This window comes from Chiloscyllium plagiosum, chromosome 19 (genome assembly GCF_004010195.1).
Source record: "Chiloscyllium plagiosum isolate BGI_BamShark_2017 chromosome 19, ASM401019v2, whole genome shotgun sequence".
NCBI lineage: Eukaryota > Metazoa > Chordata > Chondrichthyes > Orectolobiformes > Hemiscylliidae > Chiloscyllium > Chiloscyllium plagiosum.
Window position 1 is genome coordinate 54,868,058 of NC_057728.1, and position 26,700 is coordinate 54,894,757.

A 26,700-nucleotide genomic window follows, 5' to 3' on the forward strand; every position below is an offset into this window, starting at 1 on the left:
CAGGGAGAGGTGGGCGCCGCAGTGAGTGGAGTGCATTATTTCCCCCTCCAACTCTATTTTGATTTAGTCCCTACCCTCCCCTTCACTGTTTTGATCACACAGCACTGCTCTTTGATGTGAAGGGCAGTGTTTGTCACTGGCCACCCGGGTGTTTTCCTATCTTCCTGGTGGTGGAATTTGAATAAAGATTCGTGCACTTTGTGTCTTTCACTGTGTCTCACACCTGCACACACACACACTATGGGTGCTGGGGAAAAAATAAGCACTACCGCACTTAGGTGGTAGTGTGGGGGTGAAATTTAAAAAAAAAGAAAAAAAACAAAGAGGAAAAAAAAATAAACAGGAGTGTTGAGGTGGGCGCCGCGGGGAGTGGAGTGCATCATTTCTCCCTCCAACTCTATTAAAAAAAGATAAACAGGAGTGTCGACTGCCTGCCCCTCTTCCGCGGTTACGTTAGGGCCCGGGTGTCCTTGGAGAAGGAGCACGCAGTGTCCACCAACACCCTGGAGTTGTTCAGGGAGAGGTGGGCGCCGCAGAGAGTGGAGTGCATTATTTCTCCCTCCAACTCTATTTTGATTTAGTCCCTACCCTCCCCTTCACTGTTTTGATCACACAGCACTGCCCTTTGATGTGAAGGGCAGTGTTTGTCACTAGCCACTCGGGTGTTTTCTTATCTTCCTGGTGGTGGAATTTGAATAAAGATTCGTGCACTTTGTGTCTTTCACTGTGTCTCACACCTGCACACACACACCATGGGATAAAAAAAAATAAACAGGAGTGTCAGAGGTTCTGCTCACTCTGAAAGCTGCCTCTGAGGGAGCTGGATCAGTGTCAAGGACTCTCTACCTGTAAATAAAGTGTGACTGGGTAACAGGATACCAGCCTCTGTGGAGTTATTTCAGCCACAATGGTGCCCCTCTTGTGTGGTCAGCAGAAGCTGGGTCTTTCAACATTCACACTACATTTAGATAGATAGAAAGGTACAGGGCAGAACAGGCCTTTTGGCCCACGATGTTGTGCTGAGACTTAATTCTAATGTAAAATATAGTAACTTAACCTACGTACCCCTGAACTCACTGCTATCCATGTGCATGTCCAGCAGTCGCTTAAATGTCCCCAATGACTTCGCTTCCACCACCACAGCTGGCAACGCATTCCATGCATTCACAACTCTCTGCATAAAGAACCTACCTCTGATGTCTCCTTTATACCTTCCACCTAATATCTTCAAACTATGACTTCTTGTACCAGTCAATCCTGTCCTGGGGAAAAGTCTCTGGCTATTGACTCTATCTATTCCTCTCATTATTTTGTACACCTCGATCAGGTCTCCTCTCTTCCTCCTACTCTCCAGAAAGAAAAGTCTGAGCTTATTCAACAGTTCTTCATAAGGCAAGCCCTCCAGTCCAGGCAGCATCCTGGTAAACCTTCTTTGCACCCTCTCCAAAGCCTCTGTATCTTTCCTATAGTAGGGCAACCAGAACTGGACACAATATTCCAAGTGTGGTCTCACCAGGGACTTGTAGAGCTGCAACAAAACCTTGCGGCTCTTAAACTCGATACCCCTGTTAATCAAAGCCAAAATACCATATGCTTTATTAACAACCCTATCCATTTGGGTGGCAACTTTGAGGGATCTATGTACTTGCACACCCAGATCCCTCTGTTCCTCCACATTTGTGATGTTGGGTTGTGCACCAATTCAAACACTGCAAGCCAGGAATTGTCCTTTTTGTGATTCGATACAAGTCCAAACAACATGGCTGAGAAAGCCTAATTGGCATCATACTTCATCCAGGGCACCTGGAGGTCCTGGTGAACAGAATGGTGGAAAGGAGACCATCTTCTTTCCCCAGGTACACCAGATGAAGCCACAACATCAGGAACAGACAATCTGACCTGAAGCAAGCACCTAAGTCATAGTGGTGTCCATGTTCTGGAGGAAGACGTAGTAATAGCACAAAAGGTTTAATGACCTTCTGCATTTGGCTAGAGTAAATGCCACCATCTTCTCTCTGCTATTTCACACTAACTTTATCTCTAGTACTGCATTCACCTGCCACCAAAGCACATGGTTTATCACTCTCATTGTTGCATGCAGCATGTTCCCCCCTCAATGGCTGTTGTGCAGTTGATTTTCCCCCAAACTACTAAAGCTTTCTGCCCTTTGTGTTTCCTATTCACTCGCACAGAACCTCACCAACTTTCCTGCAACTGTAGGACCACAAATAGCTCTTCCACCAGCTTTATCTCATTCAAAACCTTCTTTTGTCTCATTGCAGGAAAAAATGGCCCACAATAAAGCTGTAAGGGCCAAGACCGATGGCACTTGGCTGACATTGATTGATCTGTTGAGAAGATATAAGGAGAAAATGCTTAAAGTGACTGGAGTAGGCTGTGAGCCATTGTGTGGAGATGCTGAGCCCTCCATAACATCCCGGCAACCGGGAAAGCTTCACAAGACCATAAGATATAGGAACAGAATTTGGCCATTTGGCCCATTCAGTTTGCTCTGCCATTCAATCATCGCTGATATGTTTCTCAACCTCATTGTCCTGCCTTCTCCCAGTAACCCTTGATCCCCTCACTAATTGAAAACCTATCTATCTCTGTCTTAAAGACACTCAGTGACTTGGCCTCCACAGCCTTCTGTGGCAATGAGTACCCCAGGTTCACCATCCACTGGCTGAAGAACTTCCTCCTCATCTCATTCAAAAGGGTTGTCCCATCCCTCTGGGGCTGTGCCCTCAGGTCCTAGTCTCTCTTAATATCAAAAACATTTTCTCCACATCCATGCTATCTATTCTGTAAGTTGCAATCAGATTGCCTCTCATCCTTCTAAACCTCAGCAAATACAGACCCAGAGTCCTCATATCCTCCTCTTACGACAAGCCCTTTATCCCTCGATCATTTTTGTGAACTCCTGTGGACCCCTTCCAACACTAACACATCCTTCCTTAGATAACAGGCTCAAAACTGCTTTCAATATTCAAATGCAGTCTGACCACAGGCTATACAGCCTCAGAAGTACATACCTCTAAGCCACTCACCATCCTGACTTGAAAATATATCACCTGTCCTTTACTGTCACTGGGTCAAAATCTTAGAAATCCCCCCAACGGCATTTTGAGTCAACCACAGCAGATGAACTGCAATGGTTCAAGAAAGCGGCACGGTGGCACAGTGGTTAGCACTGCTGCCTCACAGCGCCAGAGACCCGGGTTCAATTCCCGCCTCAGGCGACTGACTGTGTGGAGTTTGCACGTTCTCCCCGTGTCTGCGTGGGTTTCCTCCGGGTGCTCCGGTTTCCTCCCACATCACAAAGATGTGTAGGGTCAGGTGAATTGGCCATGCTAAATTGCCCGTAGTGTTAGGTAAGGGGTAAATGTAGGGGTAAGGGTGGGTTTCGCTTCGGCGGGTCGGTGTGGACTTGTTGGGCCGAAGGGCCTGTTTCCACACTGTAATCTAATCTAATCTAATCTAATCTAATCTAATCTAAAAAAAAGCAGCTCACCACCACCTTCTCAAGGACAACTAGAAATAGGCAATAGTTGCTTGCAGCCAGTAAGGACCACATCCCATGAATGAATGAAAAATAAATCTCAGCAAAATACAAGAATAAGAGAAAAATGAAGAATCAAAAATGCAGTTTAAGATTAGATGTTGGAGAACTGAGGAATCTCCAAATTGAAATGGATGGATAACAGCAGTCAATTATCTAATTTTTCTATGAAGAAAGGAATAAATACTAAGAAAATATTGGAAATAAAGATATTTGGAAATCAAACAGCATAAAATGGAGGAATGTGTTGTAATTCTTCACAATGTATTGACATTTTATATCTTTTGTGTTACTTGTTTTTAGCATTATTGTTTATATATATATATTTTAAAAGGACAATATGTTACCATTCAGGTCTGTCAGGAGGCCTGAGATGAAGTGGAACTAGGTTGTTTGTTAATTAAAGGATAACTGGGTGACAATTTGATTGGTTGTAAATGGGGAACAAATAATCAGTGTTGTTGTAGTTTTGTAGAATGAGTAGACATAAAATGCTGACCAGAAAAATATATGTCTGGACTGTGAACAATCTTTTAACCTCTAGTGCTTAACAAGAGGCTGTATCAGTATCTCTAGCTTCGGGAAGGATACTGAAATGTTCGGCAATCAACTAACTAACATCCGCACTACTTATCTTATGACAGTGGGACCTGTGTAGAACCAAGGACATATCCTGTGGAATTCCTGTAGTAGCGTTCTCATTTTGAGATGCTTGGCCTCCACCAACCACAAACATCTTTCTTTTTAACTAGATATGACTCCAGCCAGTGGACTGTTCTTCTCCAAGCCCCATTGACGTCCATTTTGCCAGGGTTTCTCAATGCCATATTTGCGGTCAAATGCTGCTTGATGTTAAAGGTAGTCACTTTCACTTCACCTTCTCAATTCAGTGCTTTTGTGTTTAGATTTGGAAAGTGTTCTGGAATTGAATGGTCTTGACAGAATGAATAGGTTGTTATTGTATAAATGCCACTTGATAGTACTGTTAATTGCACCTTTCATCACTTTGCTGATGATCATGAGCTTCTTGTGGATAGGACATGCCTGGGTAATTTCCACATTGTTAGGTAAATGCCAGTGTTGTCGGTGAACTGAAATAGCCAGGTTAGGGGCTTCGAAACATACGATTGGGAGTAGGACATTTCTGTGTTTTCTATCGACCTATATCTGACAGTCAGGTAAATTGGTGAACTTTGCATACTTTAGATAATCTTTACCTTTTGTGACAACTCCAGGAATAGCAGGGCTGAATTTCAAAGGTGCTGCTTCATTAAGTCGGAACAGTAGTTTCACGATTGCTATTAGTAAGACCAGCTTTTAATTCCAGATTTGTTAATTCACTGAATTTAAATTGAATATTACTGAAAAAAGAGACATGCTGTTGAAGCTTTTCATTTCATGCTCATCAGGACAGAATCACAAAAATAACAAATTTTGAAGGGAACAAGAATGTATATTGAATGAGTAGAGAATGCTGATGCATTGGTAAGTTGACTCTGATTACTTACGTTTTACTTACATTGTAGAAACAGGCCCTTCGGTCCAACAAGTCCACACCGACCTGCCGAAGCGCACCTGCACCAGGATACAGTTACTCAGTAAGCTTTTGTTTAAATTCAAAAGCAGCAACTCAACATGGAATTGTCATTGCATTGCCATGGGAAATGTACAAGAGAATGGCTGTCCACCTAAAGTTTGTTCAGTAAACAAGGTGCAGTGTTTGCTATTTGGCTTCTAACACATATAAGTGAACAATACCGTGAGCCTAACTGGTAGTGTCAGATTGGTTGTTAGTATAACTCTTGGCACAATCAGGATTGTTTGTCAAGAGGCTAATCATGTTTAATGTTGGAGACTGACTTCTAGATTTTGCAAGCACGAGCAGGTCGGATATAATAAAGTCTCTGCCTGTTGCAAATAGCTGAAGGAACAGGTTGTAGTGATCAAAGTTGAACCTGTGTTCTCAAAGTAGTCAGGGCTTTTAGATTACTTGTTCAGCACTATTATCAATATGTTATTATTATTCTTAAAGGAGGAAAGCAAGCTGGAGAGGTTTCATGGAGATATTCTAGAGCTCACAGCCGAGATAGTTAGAAGCATAGATACCCATGGGAGGGCCAGGGAAATTGGGATGCACAAGAGTGCACAATTGAAGGAACACTTAATTCTCAGAGAGCTGTACAACTGGCAATTAAAGAGTTTGCTGGGGATTTGACAGGGAGGGAGGAGGCTGGCATAGCAACAGAATGATTTGGAAACATGGATAAATCAAGGTCAAAGGTCAGTGAACATATAGGGTGAAGTATTAATGGCACTGAGTCTGTCTTAAGATACAGACTTCAGAGTTTTGTATGACCCAAGGTTTATGCATATTGGAACCACTGGAGTGGTTGTGTTGGAGGGTCAAAGGTAAGCATTGAGAATTTCAGTGTTGGATGGGTTAAAGTAGAGGCAGAGACAGAAATCACTGCAGGAATGGGAGATTTTGCCAATCAAGAGAAAAGTAGAGTCGTAGGTAGATAGGATAGTGAAGAAGGTGTTTGCTATGCTCACCTTTATTGGTCAGAGTATTGAGTACAGGAGTTGGGAGGTCATGTTGTGGCTGTACAGGACATTGGTTAGGCTACTTTTGGAATATTGTGGGCAATTCTGGTCTCCTTCCTATCAAAAAGATGTTGTGAAACTTGAAAGGGTTCAGAAAAGATTTACAAGGATGTTGCCAGGGTTGGAGGATTTGAGCTGTGGGGGGGATGGAATAGGCTAGAGCTGTTCTCCCTGGAGTGTTGGAGGCTGAGCAGTGACCTGTCAGAAGTTTATAAAATCATGAGGGGCATGGATAGGGTAAACAGACCTCCCTGGGGTGGGGGAGACCAAAACTAGAGGGCATAGGTTCAGGGTAAGAAAGGAAAGATATAAAAGGGACTTAAGGGGCAACTTGTTCATGCAGAGAGTGGTGCATGTATGGAATAGGCTGCCAGAGGAAGTGGCAGAGGCTGGTACAATTGCAATATTTAAAAGGGGTCTGGATGGGTATATGAATAGGAAGGATTTACAGGGATATGGGCCAGGTGCTGGCAAATGGGACTAGGTTGGGTTAGGATATCTGGTTGGCATGGATGAGTTAGACCGAAGAGTCTGTTTCCGTGCTGTATGTCTCTATGACTCTAAGAAGATTGGAAGTTAAAGTTAAAGGTCAAATAGGACGCCAAAATGGTGACCAGTCAGGTTCACACCAGAAAAGTCTTGTTCAATCTGCAACAGCATCTGGGGAGTAGGATGTATTTTAGTCAATGTTGAAGATCATGTAATTTCATTTCCAACAATCACAAACAGTGATAAAATAAAGATTAGAACAGGTTTGTGGCAGGGGCTGAAGACATTGGCTTCAGACTTTCCAATGTCTAATTGCAAAACTTAACAAACTAGAGGTGGGAGGTTTTATAATCTTGCTTGTGAGAAAGGGAAGTAAATATTGCTCTCTGCTAAGAAAAATGTTTCCCAAACTAAGTATTGGAAAAAAATCCACAAAGGGGAATTGGCATCATTAACCCTATGTTTACTTTTTATTTGTTTAGGGCATTGCTGGCTAGCCAGCATTTGTTGCTAATCCCTAATTGTCCAGAGGCTGTTGAGAGTCAACCACAATGGAGTCACATGTAGGCCAGACCAGGTAATGATGTTAGACTCCTTTCCCTAAACACTTTTAGTGATTCAGATGGATTTTTACGACAATCAACAGTTGCTGTTACTCTGCCAGCTTTCCATTTTAGATATTTTTGAATCAACCTGTTCAGAGATGTTACAGCATACCAATTACGAGAGTGGAATTTGAACCCAACCCTCGTCCAAAGATAGAGACATTACCACTGCACCATAACTGGCCCCATTCCAGATTTTTACTGAATTCAAATTTCATCATCTGCTTTGGTGTGACTCAAACACATGACTCCAGAAGTTTAGCCTGGATTTTTGGATTACTGGTCCAGTGACATTACCATTATACTACCACCTCCCTGATAAGGTATACTCAATAAAATGTATTCATGAATACAACTGAGAATTGACATTACAGGTTTAAAGTAGAGAATGGAGAAATTCCAAACTGGAATAGGTGAATAATAGCAGTCAACTATCTAATTATTTTACAAAGAAAGGAGCAAATTCTAAGAAACTATTGGCCATACAGGAAAAAGGACAAGTTGCTTTGTATGTTTTAGCTATATATATATTGATTAATCTGAAAATTCTAAAGGGAAATCTAATATCTTTTTAAGAAATGCATGTAACCTAATGGAATGCAAGAATTGGGGATGATGGGTATATTAATTAAGGGTTAATTGGGTGTGAATTGGTGGTATTTAATATCAGGAACTAGTAATCTGAACCAGGAAGGGTTTTCTTGTGGTGCGGTGGTAGTGTCCCTACTTGAGTACCAGGGGACCCATATTCAAGTCCCACATGCTCCAGATGTGTTTACTAAAATCTCTGAACAGATTGATTCAGAAAAAAAAACCAGGAATTCTGGGTTCATGTCCCACCTGCTCCTGAGATGTGTCATAACATCTCTGAACTGATTGATTATAAAATATCTAGTCTGCTTCCTGTTTGGCTATAGAATGTACAGATCAAAGAAACTGTCAAATAATCTGAGAGATGAGAGTTGTGTGGCATATGGTTAACTGAAATAAGACTGTCATTAAAAGCATGGACTTAACACTTTTTAAACAGTTATCTCCTAGTGTACCACAGCCTTAAAACCTTCAATTTAGTTCCTTGAGAGTAAATTGTAACAATGCTATCGAAAAATACTAATCCACAGATATTACAATGTAGTAGTTTTGACAGGTTTTTAAGTATAATAAACCTTCATTTTTACTGGGCCTTATATTGAATTTCAAAAATAGAATCAAAGAAAGAAATCATGCTTATCTTTTTTTCTCTTTTATTTGTTAGTTCAATACCTATCTTTAAAAAACTGAGCACCGCTACTTAAATGTTTGGGTTCCACTTTATTCTCCAAACTGGTAAACAAAGAGAATGCAAGAATGAGATCAGTTGAGCCATCGTCTAATATTTTATGCCTTCATTCAGTTTGAATATGCATCTTACTGCACAGTCCTACCTTAACGCAAAACAAGTCACAGTAATGGAAATCTCAGCCAAACTTACTACCAGATGGCTTTGCACCTAGGTGTTTTTGCACGATACACATTCCAAGATATCTCAGGATTCCTTTTAATCACATGTCTTATAGATGAGAAAGGCTTTTTAAGAGCTGGGTGCAGTCCTGATGGATGATGCCAAGCTGATTGGTAGATGATCCTGAGTCTTTCTGACCCTACTTTGGTTCTTAAAGATGGCACTAAAGTATTACTGTTAGGCCCAAATGCAGGGACTTTGCAGGTAGGTAATGGTTTGCAGATTGAACTGGGCATGGACCGTTTATTGGTAGATGTTGATAATTTGCTTTTAATATCTGGGCAACTAGATTTTGGCTGTTCCATCCATAAAATTGGCCTTGGAAGCAAAGCATGTTTAGAAATGTATAAATTTGAACCAGATCTTGAATTGGTTAGACATTCCTCTTCTAAATCAGCATTATCTATTATATCCTGTTCTAGTACAACAGGATCATCAGAATATACATCTGCTTGTGACTTTTCTTTTGAACTGTCAACAGGGTGTGTTGTTTGTGCAGAGTTGGCATTGGCAGTCATCTGTAGGCTGTCAGCTTGGCTGCTAGCTAAAATCTTCGAATTAAAGTGGATCTTCAGTCTTTCATAAGGACACTGCGAATCAGATTCTGCCTGATCATATTTCTTTGTTAGAAAACTGGTGGAAATTTTAGGACTATCTATTATCAACTCTGTCATATCTTTGCAGACCTGTTTCTCTGCATGTTTGAGCAACCTAGGAGAAAAAAAAAGATACTCCTGAGATACAATACTTCTTTCTTTTTTAAATATCGAAGAAATCCAAACATGTCATACCTTCGCACCTCCATTGTTAAATGATGGTTAGGACCCAGCAGTTCAGTTAATAAGTCAAATGAGTGCCGTAAACGTTCTGCTGTTTCTTTTCGAGCTTGACAATTGCCATCATTTTTTAATAGTTTACCTATTTAGAGAAATACAAAATTGCACAATATCAAACAGCAGATTTCCATTGCATAAGGTTTCTTTTTTCTTTGTATCCTATATAAATCACCATATCTAGAACTCCATGTCTTCATCCAGAAACAATACTTCATTTAAGCTTGTACAGAATTTGATTTTCGTAGAATCAGCTATTGTTGTAACAAAATTCAGCTCACTTTAGCTGATAGTAGCGTGATGAGTAAATGATGAAAACATTAATGGTTTTGGATACTAGAGGGACATTTCAGTGACAAGTCATGTGTTTCATTCAAAATGTGAAACCTATTTCAGCACCTTCACTCTCTTCCAACTCTGACAAAGCTGGTGTTCCATCATGTGCTTGTCACAATACTGATACAATTTGGACAATCAATTTCAACTTTCAGCATCTGATTTTAATATCTGAGTCCTTATGGACTACAATGGAGTTAAAAAGGAAGAAATACGATCTTAAGTGGTCAGTTGTGGTCATCTGATCAGGTTGAACCAAGGTCATGAAACTAATGTCAAATAAACAAAGACAGAATAAGCCAAAATTAACATTTTATCAAAAGACACTAAAACTCAATCTGGTATGAAGAAACTGCCCTCTCCTATTTTTGGTTTACACATTTCTTAATAAGCTGGGATCGTCCAGCTTGGAATAAATAAAATAACCATGGGAATGCACATGTGAACTGTATTTCAGGAAAACAACTTTTGGCCTGAAAGTACATGAATTGGTAACAGCAAGGACTGAAAGGCGCTCTCTTCACTTCCTTCTCAACATCTGAAAAGCCAGCATTAATGATAGAACAACTTAGAAAAACATCCTCTCACCCAGAACTCAAGGATTCTAACAATTTCTAGATTGCTGAGGATACAAGACATCAGTGAGACAGTGTTGCTCTAAGGTTCAGATATTACAACTCAAAGGGTCTTTCAAAACTCTTTTAAACTGCATATGCTTTATTTTCCTACTGTACTAGATATTTACTCTTTTAAAAAATTATATTTATATGTGTTTGATAATTTCGTTCGGGGGGGGCATTAGTAAGTAATAAAATTCCTCTTTCCTTTCACTCACCAGTGCTATATTTTAATTCACAATTGGTTACAGGCTAAAAAGAACTAAAATGTTTTGTGGCAGACATCCAAAGAGGGCCTTAAAAAAACAGGAAACAATTCATCCCTTGCCTGGTCATAAAACATGCTGGTTTTTATGGACACAGTAGTATTTCATGACTATGTTGTACAAACAATAGGTGCTCGGTAAATCTCTATAGTTCACTGATAAGCTTCAATTTGGATAGTATGAACTGCATTTTTATCTTGTTAGTTTTTTTAATATCATACGTTGTATCTTTATGGCTAAGAAAGAAAAACATTTTTAAACAGTCTCTTTATGAAGATTTTATACTTTTTAAAACAAAGTAATAATCATCAGAGAAGATTCAATTCATCAGTGTCTCTAAAATCATGAAACAATAATTGTTTCCCTAATTAGACATATGCAGCAATCTTTTAGCACCAGTTTGGCTGTTAATTATCCACAAGTAGATAATCTACAGGTAAAACAGCAAAGTTGCAAAAGTAGGATGATAAAATATCCTTCAACTGAATAAGCTTCACAAAACTGTTTAATTCTTTAGAAAAATGATACAATTATTGCAGAGTACATTAATAATATTTTAATGGATATGTTTGCATTGTAATAAAACTAAAACATCAAAGAATACAGAATCTGAAAATGCCAATATCAGTAAAAATATATGTTAAAATTATAATCAAGTCATAAGATTTAGGACCAGAAGCAGGTCATTGACCCCACCTCTATCCTCCTTTGCCAATCAAGAAGATCTTAGTGGATCTGGTTAGGACCTTAATTTCACTTTCCTGTTTGTTACACATACCTTGACGGCCTTGTAGAACAAAAATCTGACAACCAGTCTTGAATACATTCAATGATCCTGCTTACACTCATCTTAATTGAATACAATTCCAAAGATGAACAACCATCTCAGAGAAGAATTTCTTCCTTGGCTCTATCTTGGATGGGAGAATGCGTATTTTTCAATATTTTGACTGAAGTCTCACAAAAGCTGTGATTGCTTATTGCCCAAATGCTAAATAATCTTTTTTTCTTCTTTTCTCTCTTTTTTTTCTTTTCTGCATCAGGTTTTATTTACAGCCTGCAAAGTTTTATTCTACTTGCAGAAATATTAACATGCTCTTATCAAAACAAGTTTCCAGTCTATAAAGTCTTACTTTTAAGTTAATTATCATCTGAATTATGTTCTTCATTTATAATTATGCTTTGAAAGTTGCTACACTGCAAATTATCACAACGTATATGCAGATTGTGACCATGAGGCAGCTCTCTGTAGAGAGAATTTCTGAAGTATCTCTCTCCCAACTCTGATGCCAGATCGTGTAGGAGTCCATTCTAATTCATGGGTCATATATAAAGCTGTGAGCAATTTATGAATGCGTAAATAGTAAAATCCAATTACAAAGGGCTGAGACAACAAATTAATAATTTATGAAAACCATTTACACAAAGAAATAGGACATATTTATCAAATACATCATTATCTTACCTAGTTTATAGAGAGTAATGGCTCTATGGAGATTGATCTGATCTCTAATTTTTGAAGATCTGGCCCGCTGCATGTTGTCCTCTTGAATTTTGAGCACTTCTTTGTAAAACCTTTTTGATTGACTCCAGTCTAAGCTACAAATCAAGAAAACAGCACTATGTGAAAGGATATAGAGACAATATACAACCAACAAATAACCTGACCTCATGTACTGCAAATAACAAAATCATGGAAGATTGTGAAAGTTAGCCCCAAGTTTAATTCCTGATGTGAAACATTCAGTAGTTATATTTTACAGTTTCTCTTGTAGTCATCTGTGCTACCTTCCAAACTGATTTGCTTTTGAAAATATTCCCACTATTTATATCATTCAGGAAGAATTTTCAGGTCAAAATTGACTCAAACATTAGGCCCTTAAATTCTATGGGGCTATTATTGGACACCTGTAGTTGTAGAAAACTAAAATAAACCATATAAATGATTTTCAGATGTTTCCACCATTTCACTGGCAATCCCAATGCTGTTCTACTGAAATTAGATACGGAGATGGGCAGAACTGCATTGCATTTACAAATCATTCTACACCATCAAATACAACTATCTGATGTTTATATTTTCATATAACATATATTTGTTCATGATTGATCACAGGGTTTTCATTCATTTTTGAAGTTGATGTTTAAATGCAGCATGAAGGGGTTTGTATCCACTTGGATGGAACATTAAAGCAAGTTTCTTGGTAAACTATTTTTTACACCATCATTTTATGTTATGCCTCACTGGACTAACATGCTGGAAATCAAGTCTTGCTATTCTTGGAGTTGACACAAAAGTTAAAGCTTTCAGAAGGAATGCAGAATTCTCCAATTTACCAGTTTTTCAGTCCAAGGTTGACAAAACACAAGGACAAGGTTTCCACACTTAGAGAGAGAGAAAGTAGAGAGAGTAATTTTATTTGTCATTTCTACCATATACAACCGATACAGTAAAAAATGAGACAGTGTTCCTCCAGGACTGAGGGTGCTACATGGAAAGCACAAACTACACAATCACATACGGCATAAAGTGAATAAGTGCAAAGCATACAAGTTATAGTGTAATAGAAGAATGATAAATAGTAGACATTTTTCTAGCAGCAATTCGAAGCTGTGCAAACAATTTCAGATGGGAGAAAGTCCGATCATACTCTGTTAAGGAGCCTGATGGCTTGGGGGAAGAAACCTTTGCACAGTCTGACTGTGAGAGACCAAATGCTCCAGTATGGCAGGAGGGAGAAGAGTTTGAGTGAGAGGTGTGTAGGGTTTTCCGCAATGCTCTTAGCCTTTCGGATGCAGCATGTGGTGTAAATGTCTGTAAGGACAACAAATTATGAATAAATAGATTCTAACTAAAGATAAACAACAATGAACTTTCAACATATAAATCTTCTGGTTAAAACTCTAACTCCCTTGTAAAAATCCTCTTTTTAGACACAGAGGAAAAAAAATACATGAGTGGTATGGGCAGAGGGAAAGACTGTGAAAGCAATTCAAAAGTGCTTGATCATTGTGACAGCTGGGGTGGCCTATTTGGCTTGTCAGAATCTTTTGCTCCCTGAATCTCTTTTTCTGTATATTTCCATTTGCTTAAAGGAGGCAAGGGTGACTGGTTCACACTTATAAAGTTTCTAGATTACTTTTTAAGAGCCATAGCTTTCAACAACTGTTGAGGAGAGAAATAAACTGGCTCTAATCAGGTTTAATTTTTTTTACTGAAGAGGAAAGAAACAGCTCCTGCTCTTATGAATACCTGATTGCTTCTGTCATTTGGGGTGGTGTAGTGGCTCAGTGGTTAACACTGCTGGCTCACAGCCCCAGGGACCCACGTTCAATTCCAGCCTCAGGTCTGCAAACAGTTTGCACATTCTCCCTGTGTCTGCATGGGTTTCCTCTAGGTGCTCCAGTTTCCTCCCACAGTCCAAAGATGTGCAGATTAGGTACGCTGGCCATGCTAAATTGCCCATAGTGCCCTGTGATGTGCAGGCTGGGTGGATTAGCTATGGGAACGGCAGGAATAGGGTAGGTGCGTGGGCTGCTCTTTGGAGCGTCAGTGTGGACTCAATGGACTGAATGGCCTGCTGCCACACTGTAGGGATTCTATGACTCAAAACATCCACATTCCCAAACTGTTCAGCTCCTGGGAGTCAATCATATAGTTGTTGACAAACAGAAGGACTTTGTCATCGGTAATTGATCACAAGTCCACAACCCAGTCAGCTACTAGTTGTACGCTGGAATGTATGTAGAATAAAATGCACCTAGAATTCCATGCTTGCCTTTCATCTAGAAGGTGCAACTGCTAAATCTGATTTGCTACCTTTCCAACAGCCAGGCTGATACGAGCACTAATCTGTGTCCTCCAATTCCACCTGTACCAATATGGGGACTATTGAACAAATGAGAGTGACTAACATACTTAAGTTATACGTTCATGGCATTGCTGTAAATAAATTAGTACCAAATCATAGTTTAGTCATTAAACATTTCTTAGGGAGGAAGGAATATTATAGATTGTAACATTTACCTTTTTGAGTACTTAGGATAGCACAGCAAATCTGCCAGGGGTTCCAGTATCTCAGCAACTACAGGATGCAATTTACCATACCATTTTTGCCTGATATCTAAAGCCTGTTTAAAATAATTTTCAGCTTCAAGCAGTTTACTTAAATGTATTCTAAAAGGAAAGAAATTTAAATTTTAATTATATATCTTAAAATCTTAATTTTATTTCAAAGCAATGTTAGAACTATACATAATTGACAAAAAGTGAATTATGAACATCACCTAAATGGCATCTTTTACAATCCCTGAATGTCTCAAGGCACTTTACAAATTAAATATTTTTAAATTGAATTCACTGATGTAATTTAGGAAGTGCAGCAATTTGCATACCATACAGTCCCAAAAACTGCAATGTGATACTGATCAGGTAATTTTTTTTTTCTTTTTTGTGGGATAAATATTGGCCAGATCACTTAGGCCAACTGAGCACAGTTGGCTGGATGCCTGGTTTGATGCAGTGATGCCAATAACATGGGTTCAAGTCCCACAATGGCTGAGGTAACCATAACAGACTCTCCTTGTCAACCTCACACCTCATCTGAGGTGTTGTGATCCCCAAGTTAAACTGCCACCAATCACCTGTCTAATGAGAGCGCAACCACGTGATGGTAAAACCATGGCAACTTTACCTTGTTATGCACTTATGGAAATAAGCAACATAAAAACATAGCTAAGTGTGAATATTATGTTAAAAGTTTGTCTGATCATTTGAATAAAACAATTTTGAATTGAGAAAGAGGTGGCTATCATATTTGATCAATCTGTTAACTGAGTTCTCTACCCAGAGTTATGAGCAAAACAGAAATAATGAAGTAGAGAAATGCAGCTCATGACAGCATACGAATTGGTGTTGCTCCTTAATTTCAATAATGTGGAGGTGCCAGTGTTGAACTGGGGTGGATTAAGTTAAAAATCACACAATAACAGGTTATAGTCCAAACGTTTATTTGAAAACTTGTACTTTCAAATAAACCTGTTGGATATAACCTGGTGTTGTATGATTTTTAACCTAATTTCAATGACTGAAGTGTTGGGCTGAACAGTTCCCAGGCTTCTGTCTCCCTCTGCTGGCTGAAGGTATGGTAGCTAAATTTGCAGGTGACACAAAAGCATGTTGTGAAAATGACAACATCAGAATGGATCAATATAGATAGGTTAAGCAAGTGAGCAAGAATCTGACAGATGGATCAAATGTAAAATTATTCTCTTTGAAAGGAAGAATAAAAATGTAGAGAATTATTTAACTGGAGAATGACTGCAAATTTTGAGGTACAGAGAAATCTCGGTATTTTAGTGCATGAGTCACAAAACATTAGAATGCAAGTAGAGAAAGTGATTAAGATAACCAAGGGAATGCTATCCTTTATTGTGAGAGGAATTGAACACAAAAGTAAGGAAGTGATGTTTCATTTACACAGTGCAGTTTGGTCCCCTTATTTAAGGAATGACCTAAATGTTTTTGAGGCAGTTCAGAGGAGGTTTACAAGATCGATAACTGGAGTGAGGAAAGATTGAACAGGCTGAACCTGTTTTCACTAGAGCTTAGAAGAGTGAATTGTGATTTAATTGAAGTTTATAAAATCCTGAATGGTCTCAACAAAGTGGATATGGAAAGAATGTTTCCTTTTTTTGTAGGCCTAGAACTAGGGGTGCAATTTTAATACTAACATCTGGCCATTTTGGACAGAGATGAAAGGAATTCTTTGCTCTCAGAAAGTTATGTGATTTTGAAACTCTCTGCCTCAAAAAGTGATTGACGTACCATCATTGAATATCTTTAAAGTTGAGTAGATAGATTCTCGAGAGGAAAGGGAATCAAAGACCATCAGAGATGGTTGGGAATGTGTAATTCAGAACAGAAACAGATCAGCCATGTTGAGTGGTGAAACAAGTTTGAAAGACCAAATTGCCTACTTTTGCTCCTAACTAGAATGTTTGTAGGTATCTTAGCATGACTCCTGAGATCTGTTCACAGTACAAACTGAGTGAGATGGCATGGAGTATGTAAGGAAAAGGGTGGTGAGAGGAACATGGGTCCTTATAAATTGACACTAAATTGACAGAGTTTAGAAAGAGTCATAGGATGAGTGTGAGTTCATAGATTGTTTTATGTTGACACCAAGTTACTTTAGTGATTATAAAGATCCATAGTATTGAGTGGGAGGGCATGAGTTGGCATCTGTTGGCACTAAGTCAGCTAAGGAGCTGCAAAAAGTCATGGTGATAAATGGGATATGGGTTGGCAGGGTATACTAAGTGCCATGGGAATGGGTAGTTTGACATGGATAGGCATGAAATGTGTGAGGAGAAATGTTGGGTGGGTAAGGGTCATGAGGTGACATTGGTTGCATGGATGAGGTATTAGGAGTATGTGACGATTGCCTCCCATATTTCTACGCTATTGTCTTGGGGTGGTAAGGCTGAATTCCCTCAACCCAATCTATCACAACTGATTTTCAGTTTTCAGACTTCCAAGAACTGCTGCCTGCCCAACGACAGCAATAATTCAGCCTTTTGTGGAAATATCTCTCATTTTGGCTTTGAGTGAGAGTGGCCCATGTACCTGAGGGAGTGAAAATCTGTGCCTCGGTGAGACACTGCAGCAAGGGACAGAGAGGATGCTGCTAAAAGCAGAGGGGAAAAGACTGCTGTTATGTTACCTCAGTCAAGATGATGGTAGGAAATAGTTCTCTGAAATAGACATAGAACATGTTCTATGTTCTCTGAAGATTCAGAGCTTCTACAGGCTGCCATGCTGCTGGAAGTCAGTTTGATGATGCTCAGGAGAGTGAGTGAAGGGGCTTTCAAGAAGGACCTGAAGATGGAAAGACTTCTCATGGTGTAATAGGGTAAAGTGAGCAAAGTAAAACACGAGGAGAGATTTGGACTTTAACTTCTTAGAACCTGGAGTAGCATGTAATCATGGGACATGGTGTTTTCGTAATATTAATTAGTTAGTGAGAAAATAACTTTTCATAGTTCGATATATTAGCTACCTACTAATAAATGTTTAGTCATTGGTAATTTTAGTTTGGTTCTTGCAGTAAAAGTCTTTAATATGTGAAATATTATTGTATGATTCTTTTTGTTGATTGGTGCGAAATTAATATCCCTTTTCAAAAGATATCAGCTTCTATGAGGAACATAAGATATAGCTCAACTCATCACAATCTATCAGTCATTTCTAGAACTCAGTACTCAGGTCCAGCATACAGATACTCCACCCCAGCCTCACATACCTGCACAATGATGCTAGCCTTACACCCACCTCACTGCCTGCAATATTCAGCTTTAGCTATTCAGTTGTGACATGCAAATCACCCAAATCAATGCAATACAATTACTGACATCCTATCTTCTTTCCTGCAGGACAATGTTTTGCACATTGGAAGCAGTGCCTCTGGGAGACAAGGTCATCTGTAACAGCCAACCCCTATGGAAATGTTTCTCCACATCATAGAGTTGGCTACAGCACAGCCCATAACATCTAATGTCACTTAGATCAATAAGGATGATGGTGGTTTCCTACTTCATGCTCCTTTTCGACCCCAAGTTCCCCTTTATTTGGTATGATTTCAGCTGCCTATCACATCACTGTTCCCTCAACCTAACCTATTACAACTGCTTTTCGGTTTTCAGACTTCCAAGAACTGGTGCCTGTCCAACTACAGCAATAATAAGAAGAGAAACAGTAACATCACTCCATTGAACGAGAAGTACGATCACTTGATTGGACACTGACAACCACTGCTTCAGATACTGGCACTAAGTTGCATCTAACACAAAGGCTAATACAGAGTTGGAAGCAGCACATGGCAAGAAACAGGCTGCAGCTAAGATGGTTCATGTTCCAGTTCATCCAAGGGGGAGGTGGCAAACAGGTTCTGCTGCAGACAATTCAGGTGAAATAGGGCACCATATTGAAAATATTGAGAATATTGGTAAATCTGTCATTTAACTTCCTGTCACTGTTGAGAAGCATGGAAGGAGAAAGTGAGGTCTGCAGATGCTGGAGATCAGAGCTGAAAATGTGTTGCTGGAAAAGCGCAGCAGGTCAGGCAGCATCCAGGGAACAGGAGAATCGACGTTTCGGGCATAAGCCCTTCCTCAGGAATCCTCAGCCCTTTCCTGAGGAAGGGCTTATGCCCGAAACGTTGATTCTCCTGTTCCCTGGATGCTGCCTGACCTGCTGCGCTTTTCTAGAGAAGCATGGAAGGTCCAGCTCCAAACTGTGATGTGGAGGTGCTGGTGTTGGGCTGGGGTGGACAAACTTAAAAATCACACAATACCAGATTATAGTCCAATAGGTTTATTTGGAAGCACTACCTTTCAGAGCACCCCTCCTTCTTCAGGTGGTTGTGAAGCTGGACCATAAGACACAGAATTTATAGCAAAAGATTACATTGTCATGTAAGTAAAGTGACATAGTTAACACCATACAACAGGGGTGTTCCCTCCCAATCGGGGAACACTTCAGTGGTCATGAACATTCAGCCTCGGATCTTCAGGTGACCATCTTCCGAGGTGGACTTCAGGACAAGCAACAACACAAAATGGCTGAGCATTTGCTGATAGCCAAATGGCCTCAACTGGAACCTTGGGTTCATGTCACACTACAGGTCACCCCACTACATTATGCACTCTCTCTCACACACACACACAATACACACTCTTACATACTCACCCACTCACGCAGACCCTCTCTCACATACATGCTCTCTCCTACATGCACACATACAGACCCCACACTCACACCCACGCATGTACCCTCTCACAGGCTTTGAGACACTTTACAATAGCGAAAGGTTCTTCAAACGTCTTCGAGTCATTTAGATGGAAACAAACCCTTTGGTCTAACTCATCCATGCTGGCCAGATATCATAAATCAATCCAGTTCCATTTGCCAGTACATGGCCCATATTCTTCTAAAGCTTTCCTATTCATGTACCTATCCAGATGCCTTTTAAATGTTGTAATTGTACCAGCCTCCACCACTTCCTCTTGCAGGGCTCATTCCATACACACACCATCTTTTTTGTGAAAAAGTTGTCCCTTAGATCCCTTTTAAAACTTTTTCCTCTCACCCTAAACCTGTATCCTCTAGTTATGGACTCCCCCACCCCAAGGAAAAGACCTTGTCTATTTACCCTATGCATGCCCCTTACAATTTTATAACCATCTATAAACCTACGATGCTCCAGGGAAAATAGCCCTAACCTATTCAGCTTCTTGGTAATGCAAATTTGTGTCTGCTTCTTCATGTAATACTAGTGCAGGGCCCCTCTTTCAATTTGTCACTTAATGTGGATAATGTGCACATTCATTGAACATACCCATGTGGTCCAAGTTTTGTAAATATGCATCACATGATGTATAGGGGTGGGTAATATCATGACAGCATGTACTGAATTGCTTCTGGCACTCAGAAGGGCTGTATGCATCAGTGCCTTCCTCAAGCTGGTGCAATGTAAGCTGTGTAGTAAGTGCACACTCTAGGTGAGCAAACAGCTTTAGCAGAACCATGCCACTTGTCTGAATTTCATAGCAAGTCTTTGATGGATGATATGTACGATGGGTGGACAAAAATAAGGTCTAAAGGAACTCACTTTCGGAAACCTTCAAGAATTTTTAAATTTGCTTCTGTGCATGGATCACAGGTCTTTTTGGTAATTCTCCTGGCCTTCTGCAGTATATCTGTAATGTCAGTTGAGCCTCCTTGCATAACTAAATTTGCCAATTTAAACAACAAGTGTGCTGTAAAATAAATAAGTAATAAGTTTGCTTTGTTCACTTATTTAAGACTTAACTTAAAATCGTAGCATTTCTAGAGATGTATTTATTGCCACAAATAAAATGAATTTGTTCTCTTTCTGTGTGAATACTTCATAGCACACAGACTAAGTGATGTGTTTAATTCTACTTAGTGAATAAGACTTCCATTAATGTCTTGGTGTTAAAGGCAGAAGCTAGATTAATCTCCATTCATGTCCGTACAATGTTTCCTAGTATGTTACCAAAAACCACTCAAGGGAACAAATATATGTATTCCCTACATGCAATGAAAATCAGGCTAGTAACAATTTTTTTTAACATGAATTGGGAAACATTGTAGTAAATTGGCTCATTGTAAAATAATTTTTTAAGCATATAATAATCTTCTTACTGCTCTCCACAATCTGCTTTATGGTACAAAATGGTGGCATGTAACATTTGTTCACTTACCTAAACATCTGGCCATATCTGGAAGATTTTTCCTGATATATCTCGAAGCATAATCTATACTGTGCAAAGCCTTTCGAAAATGCTCTTCTGCATCCTGCGTTTTGCCCATAGTGACACATAGCTGTCCGATACTGTAGTGAACTTTAAAATAAACTTCAGTTTCCTTTAGGCTCAGAGGGCATGTCTAAAATCAATAAAACAATTGTTCCAGAATTAGATTACAAGCAGATATTCAATATCATGTCCTCTCCACCGAAAAGATTGTCTAGTTCCACCTCCTTCGCCTGCCTCTTGCCCTATATTAGACTTGAAAACCTTCTTAACTGCCTTCAGATCAATAACTTCAATACTTTGCAATTCTGCCTCCCATTCTCCATAAACCTCAGCTCATCTAATATCTGGTGTCCATGCCCATCTAACAACAAATTCCACTCTAACATTGCAAACATCTTTGTTTTTCTACATTGGCTCCTTTTGCAGCAATGCCTCAGATTTAAAACTTTTAGGATTGTGTTTATAATTCTTCAGTGGATTTTGTACACTTCAACCACATGTATTCTTTATTCCTCTTACATCTTCCCTTTACGCCAATGAGGAGTGGGGAGTTAAAGTTCCTATTTTGTAAATCAAAGATCCTGAGTTTGAATCTCAGTAGTACCATTCTGCCCAAAGAGCCTATGAATTAACCTGATTTACATATTGTCAATTTTTTTTTTGGGGGGGGTGCAGTTATCTTAGTTGCCTGGATAGCTGGTTTGCAGTGCAGTCACACCAACAGTATGGGTTCAATTCCCACAACAGTTGATATGTGGAAACCATCACTGATCAGCTTTCTCTATTGAGAGAGCAGCCCTATGGACCTCTGCGGTAATGGTGACTTTATATTTTTACTCTTCACCACATTCTGGAATTCCCTCTCCCTCTGCATCTCTACCTTCTCCTCCTCCTCCTTTGCCAGGACTCTTCTTGAATGCTATTTTCAATATTCATGTGTGAACCTCAAGCAAAACCCATTGTCTGTCCATAATTTCTTCAAGTAGATGGTCATTGACCCCCTTCTTGAACCACTGCAATCTGTGTGGCTCCCACATTAATTCTTGTTACTAATTGATTTTTTTTATTGATTTGTGAGATGTGGGCTTCACTGGCTGGGCGAGCATTTATTTCCTGTCCCTAGTTACCCTTGGGAAGGTGGTGGTGAGCTGCCTTCTTGAACTCTGCTGTGCGTTGACCCACAATGCCGTAAGGGAAGGAATTCCAGGATTTTGACACAGCGACAGTGAAGGAACAATAATATATATCCTCATCAGGATGTTAAGTGGCTTGCAGAGGAACTTGAAGTTGGTTGTTTTCCCAAGTATTTGCTGTCCTTCTACTTCTAGATAGAAGTGGTTATGGGATTTGAAGGTGCTGTTGAAGAATCTTTGGTGAATTTCGACAGTATGTCTAATTGATGGTACACACTGCTGCCATACAGCATCAATGGTGGAGGCAGTGGATGTTTATGGATGTGGTGCCAATCAAGTGGGCTGCTTTGTCCTGGATGGTGTCAAGCTTCTTAAGTGTTGATGAAGCTGCACTCATCGAGACAAATGGAGAATATTCCATCGCATTCTTGAATTGTGCCTTGTTAATGATGGACAAGCTTTGGAGAGCCAGGAGGTGAGTTACTCACTGCAGTGTTCCTAGCCTCTAATCTGTTCTTATGGACACTGTGTTTATGTGGTGAGTCCAGTTGAGTTCTGGTCAATGGTAAGCCCCAGGATGTTGATAGTGCAAGATTCAGTGAATCATTGAATGTCAAGGGATGGTGGTTAGATTGTCTCTTATTAATGATGGATTTTTTTGCCACTTGTAAGCCCAAGCTGAATATTGTCCAGAATTTGTTGCATTTGAACATGGACTGCGTCAGTATCTGAGGAGTTGTGAACAGTGCTGAACATCGTGTAATCTTCTACGAACATCCCCACTTCTGACCTGTTGATGGAGGGAAGGTTATTGATGAAGCAAGTGAAGATGGTTGGTCCTGGGACACTACCCTGAGAAACTCCTGCAGAGATATCCTGGAGCTAAGATGACTGCCCTCCAACAACCATGAGCATCTTCCTAAGTGCCAGGTATGACTCCAACCAGCTGAGTGTTTGTCCCCTGATACCCATTGATTCCAATTTTGCTCGGGCTCTGTGATGTCACATTCGGTTGAATGAAGCCTTGATGTCAAGTGCTGTCACTCTTACCTCAACTAATGAGGTAGCTGAGTGGCTGAGAGCTGTTAATTGGAATCACATGTAAAGCAGAACAGTAATGGCAGGAAGTTTCATTCTCTGGAGCATATTAGTTTTTATGATGTTCTGGCAGTTTACCCACCAATGCCACTGATACTTTAAACTAAATTCAAGTTTTTAAAGAAACTAATAAGGAACTTACATAAAAACAGAGAACTGCAGATGCTGGAAACAAAAGCAAAAATTACTGGAGAAACTCAGCAGTCTGGGAGTATCTGTGGAAGAAAGCCATTAATGTTTCGGGTCCAGTGACCCTTCAGTTCAGGTTAACCAAGTTGCTCAATATAGTGATAAAAAAATGGATCTGAATCTGAGTAGAAGCAAGTAGGAGAAGTGACCAAATATTTGCTATAGCAATTCAAAGGTTATTTCACTGTATCAGGAATTCAGAGACCTGGGCTGCTCTGTCAGAATATATTAGTTAATTACATCTGGTAGCATCTGTGGAGAGAAAGCAGAGTTAATGTTTTAGACAAGCGACCCTTCTTCAGTTCAGGGTCACTAGTCTAAAACATTAATTCTGCTTTCTCTCCACAGATGCTGCCAGACATAATTAACTAGTATACTCTATCTAGTATAGTAACTAGTATAATCCATGAATTAAAATCCCAGAATGCCTGTCATAACAGCACTGTGGTGTACCTAACCCTTCTGAACTGCAGGAGTTCAAGAAGGTGATACAACACCAACTTCTCAAAAGCGATTAAGGCCATGGCCTGCCATGGTGGAAGTCAAACTCAGGTCTCAGGATTACTTGTGCAGCAACAATATCACAATGCTATTGTATCCACCAAATTGGGTATTTGTTCAACACATATTCTCTGGAGTTTCGAAGAATGAGAGGTCATCTCATTGAAACATTCAACATTATGAAGAAACTTGACAGGGCTTATTTCTTCTAGCCATGGAACCTAAATCAAAGGAGGTAGTTTCAGTGTAAAGGGACAATCATTTAGGAGTGAGATGAGGACAAATTTCTTCATTTAAAGTCTTTGGAGTTTTGAATGTTTTTACCACAGAGGGTTGTGAATGCACTCTCATCTGAGGCTGCAATGGACATACCTTTGGTCTCTCACTGCATCAGATTATATAAAAAGCAAGAATGGAAAGTGGAGTTGAAGCCAAAATCAAACAGCTAGTACGGTCTTCTTGTGCTACCACTTCTTATGTTTTCATAGCTTCATTATAATAGGAAAAATGACCTTCATCGAATGACCATTTAATGATTCTATGATTTATAACCCATAAACAAACATTCCTTTCTCCATCAGAGTTTCAAGCATGGTTAGTGTTTAAGAAGCATGGTAAGGACAAGCCAGGGAGCTATAAACCAGTGAGCCTGACCTCGGTGGTGGGCAAGTTGTTGGAGGGAATCCTGAGGGACAGGATGTATGTGTATTTGGAAAGGCAAGGACTGATTCGGGTTGGTCAACATGGCTTTGTGTGTGGGAAATCATGTCTCACAAACTTGATTGAGTTTTTTGAAGAAGTAACAAAGAGGATTGATGAGGACAGAGCGGTAGATGTGATCTATATGGACTTCAATAAGGCATTCGACAAGGTTCCCCATGGGAGACTGGTTAGCAAGGTTAGATCTCATGGAATACAGGGAGAACTATCCATTTGGATAAAGAACTGGCTCAAAGGAGGAAGACAGAGGGTGTTGGTGGAGGGTTGTTTTTCAGACTGGAGGCCTGTGACCAGTGAAGTGCCACAAGATCCTCTACTTTTTGTCATTAACATAAATAATTTGGATGTGAGCATAAGAGGCACAGTTAGTAAGTTTGCGGATGACACCAAAATTGGAGGTGTAGTGGACAGCGAAGAGGGTTACCTCAGATTACAACAGGATTTTAACCAGATGGGCCAATGGGCTGAGAAGTGGCAGATGGAGTTTAATTCAGATAAAAGTGAGGTGCTGTATTTTGGGAAAGCAAATCTTCGCAGGACTTATACACTAGGAGAAAGTGAGGACTGCAGATGCTGAAGATCAGAGCTGAAAAATGTGTTGCTGGAAAAGTGCAGCAGGTCAGGCAGCATCCAAGGAGTAGGAGAATCGACGTTTCAGGCATAAGCCCTTCTTCGGGCTGATGCCCGAAACGTCGATTCTCCTGCTTCTTGGATGCTGCCTGACCTGCTGCGCTTTTCCAGCAACACATTTTTCAGGACTTACACACTTAATGGTAAGGTCCTAGGGAGTGTTGCTGAACAAAGAGACCTTGGAGTGCAGGTTCATGGCTCCTTGAAAGTGGAGTCGCAGGTAGATAGGATAGTGAAGAAGGCATTTGGTATGCTTTCTTTTATTGGTCAGTATATTGAATACAGGAGTTGGGAGGTCATGTTGCGGCTGTACAGGACATTGGTTAGGCTACTGTTGGAATATTGCATGCAATTCTGGTCTACTTCCTATCGGAAAGATGTTGTGAAACTTGAAAGGATTCAGTAAAGAGTTACAAGGATGTTGCCAGGGTTGGAGGATTTGAGCTATGGGGAGAGGCTGAACAGACTGCGGCTGTTTTCCCTGGAGGGGTGAACTTATAGAGGTTTACAAAATCATGAGGGGCATGGATAGGATAAACAGACAAAGTCTTTTCCCTAAGGTCGGGGAGTCCAGAAATAGAGGGCATAAGTTTAGGATGAGAGGGGAAAGATATAAAAGAGACCAAAGAGGCAACTTTTTCACACAGAAGGTGGTATGTGTATGGACTGAGCTGCCAGAGGAAGTGGTGGAGGCTGGTACAATTGCAACATTTAAAAGGCATTTGGATTGGTATATGAATAGGAAGGGTTTGGAGGGATATGGGCCGGGTGCTGGCAGGTGGAACTAGATTGGGTTGGGATATCTGGTCGGCATGAACGGGTTGGACTGAAGGGTCTGTTTCCATGCTGTACATCTCTGTGACTCTAATTAGAAGCATCGTGAAACATAGAAACATAGAACAATACAGGACAGAACAGACCCTTTGGCCCACGATGTTGTGCCGAACATTTGTCCTAGCTTAAGCACCTATCCATGTACCTATCCAATTGCCGCTTAAAGGTCACCAATGATTCTGACTCTGCCACTCCCACAGGCAGCGCATTCCATACCCCCAGCACTCTCTGGGTAAAGAACCTACCCCGACATCTCCCCTATTCTTTCCACTCTTCACCTTAAATTTATGTCCCCTTGTAACACTCTGTCTTACCCCGGGGAAAAAGTCTCTGACTGTCTACTCTATCTATTCCTCTGATCATCTGATAAACCTCTATCAAGTCACCCCTCATCCTTCACCGTTCCAATGAGAAAAGGCCGAGCACTCTCAACCTATCCTC

General features: G+C 40.1%; 1 protein-coding gene across 2 annotated transcripts in view; it reads right to left on the reverse strand.

The window, feature by feature from the left end:
* Window positions 1–8,490: 8,490 nt before the first annotated feature.
* ttc41 (tetratricopeptide repeat domain 41) overlaps window positions 8,491–26,700 on the reverse strand; it is a 63,500-nt gene continuing 45,290 nt past the window's right edge. The window contains exons 11-16 of one of the 2 annotated variants that reach the window (XM_043709927.1): window positions 21,101–21,284; window positions 20,485–20,632; window positions 14,841–14,990; window positions 12,279–12,412; window positions 9,553–9,679; window positions 8,491–9,472 (exon numbers count right to left, since the gene is read on the reverse strand). In XM_043709927.1, coding sequence (XP_043565862.1) covers window positions 8,731–9,472; window positions 9,553–9,679; window positions 12,279–12,412; window positions 14,841–14,990; window positions 20,485–20,632; window positions 21,101–21,284 — 1,485 coding nt within the window. In that variant the 3' untranslated portion in view covers window positions 8,491–8,730. The remainder of the gene's footprint in view (window positions 9,473–9,552; window positions 9,680–12,278; window positions 12,413–14,840; window positions 14,991–20,484; window positions 20,633–21,100; window positions 21,285–26,700) is intronic. The other variant, XM_043709928.1, reaches the window with a different exon arrangement.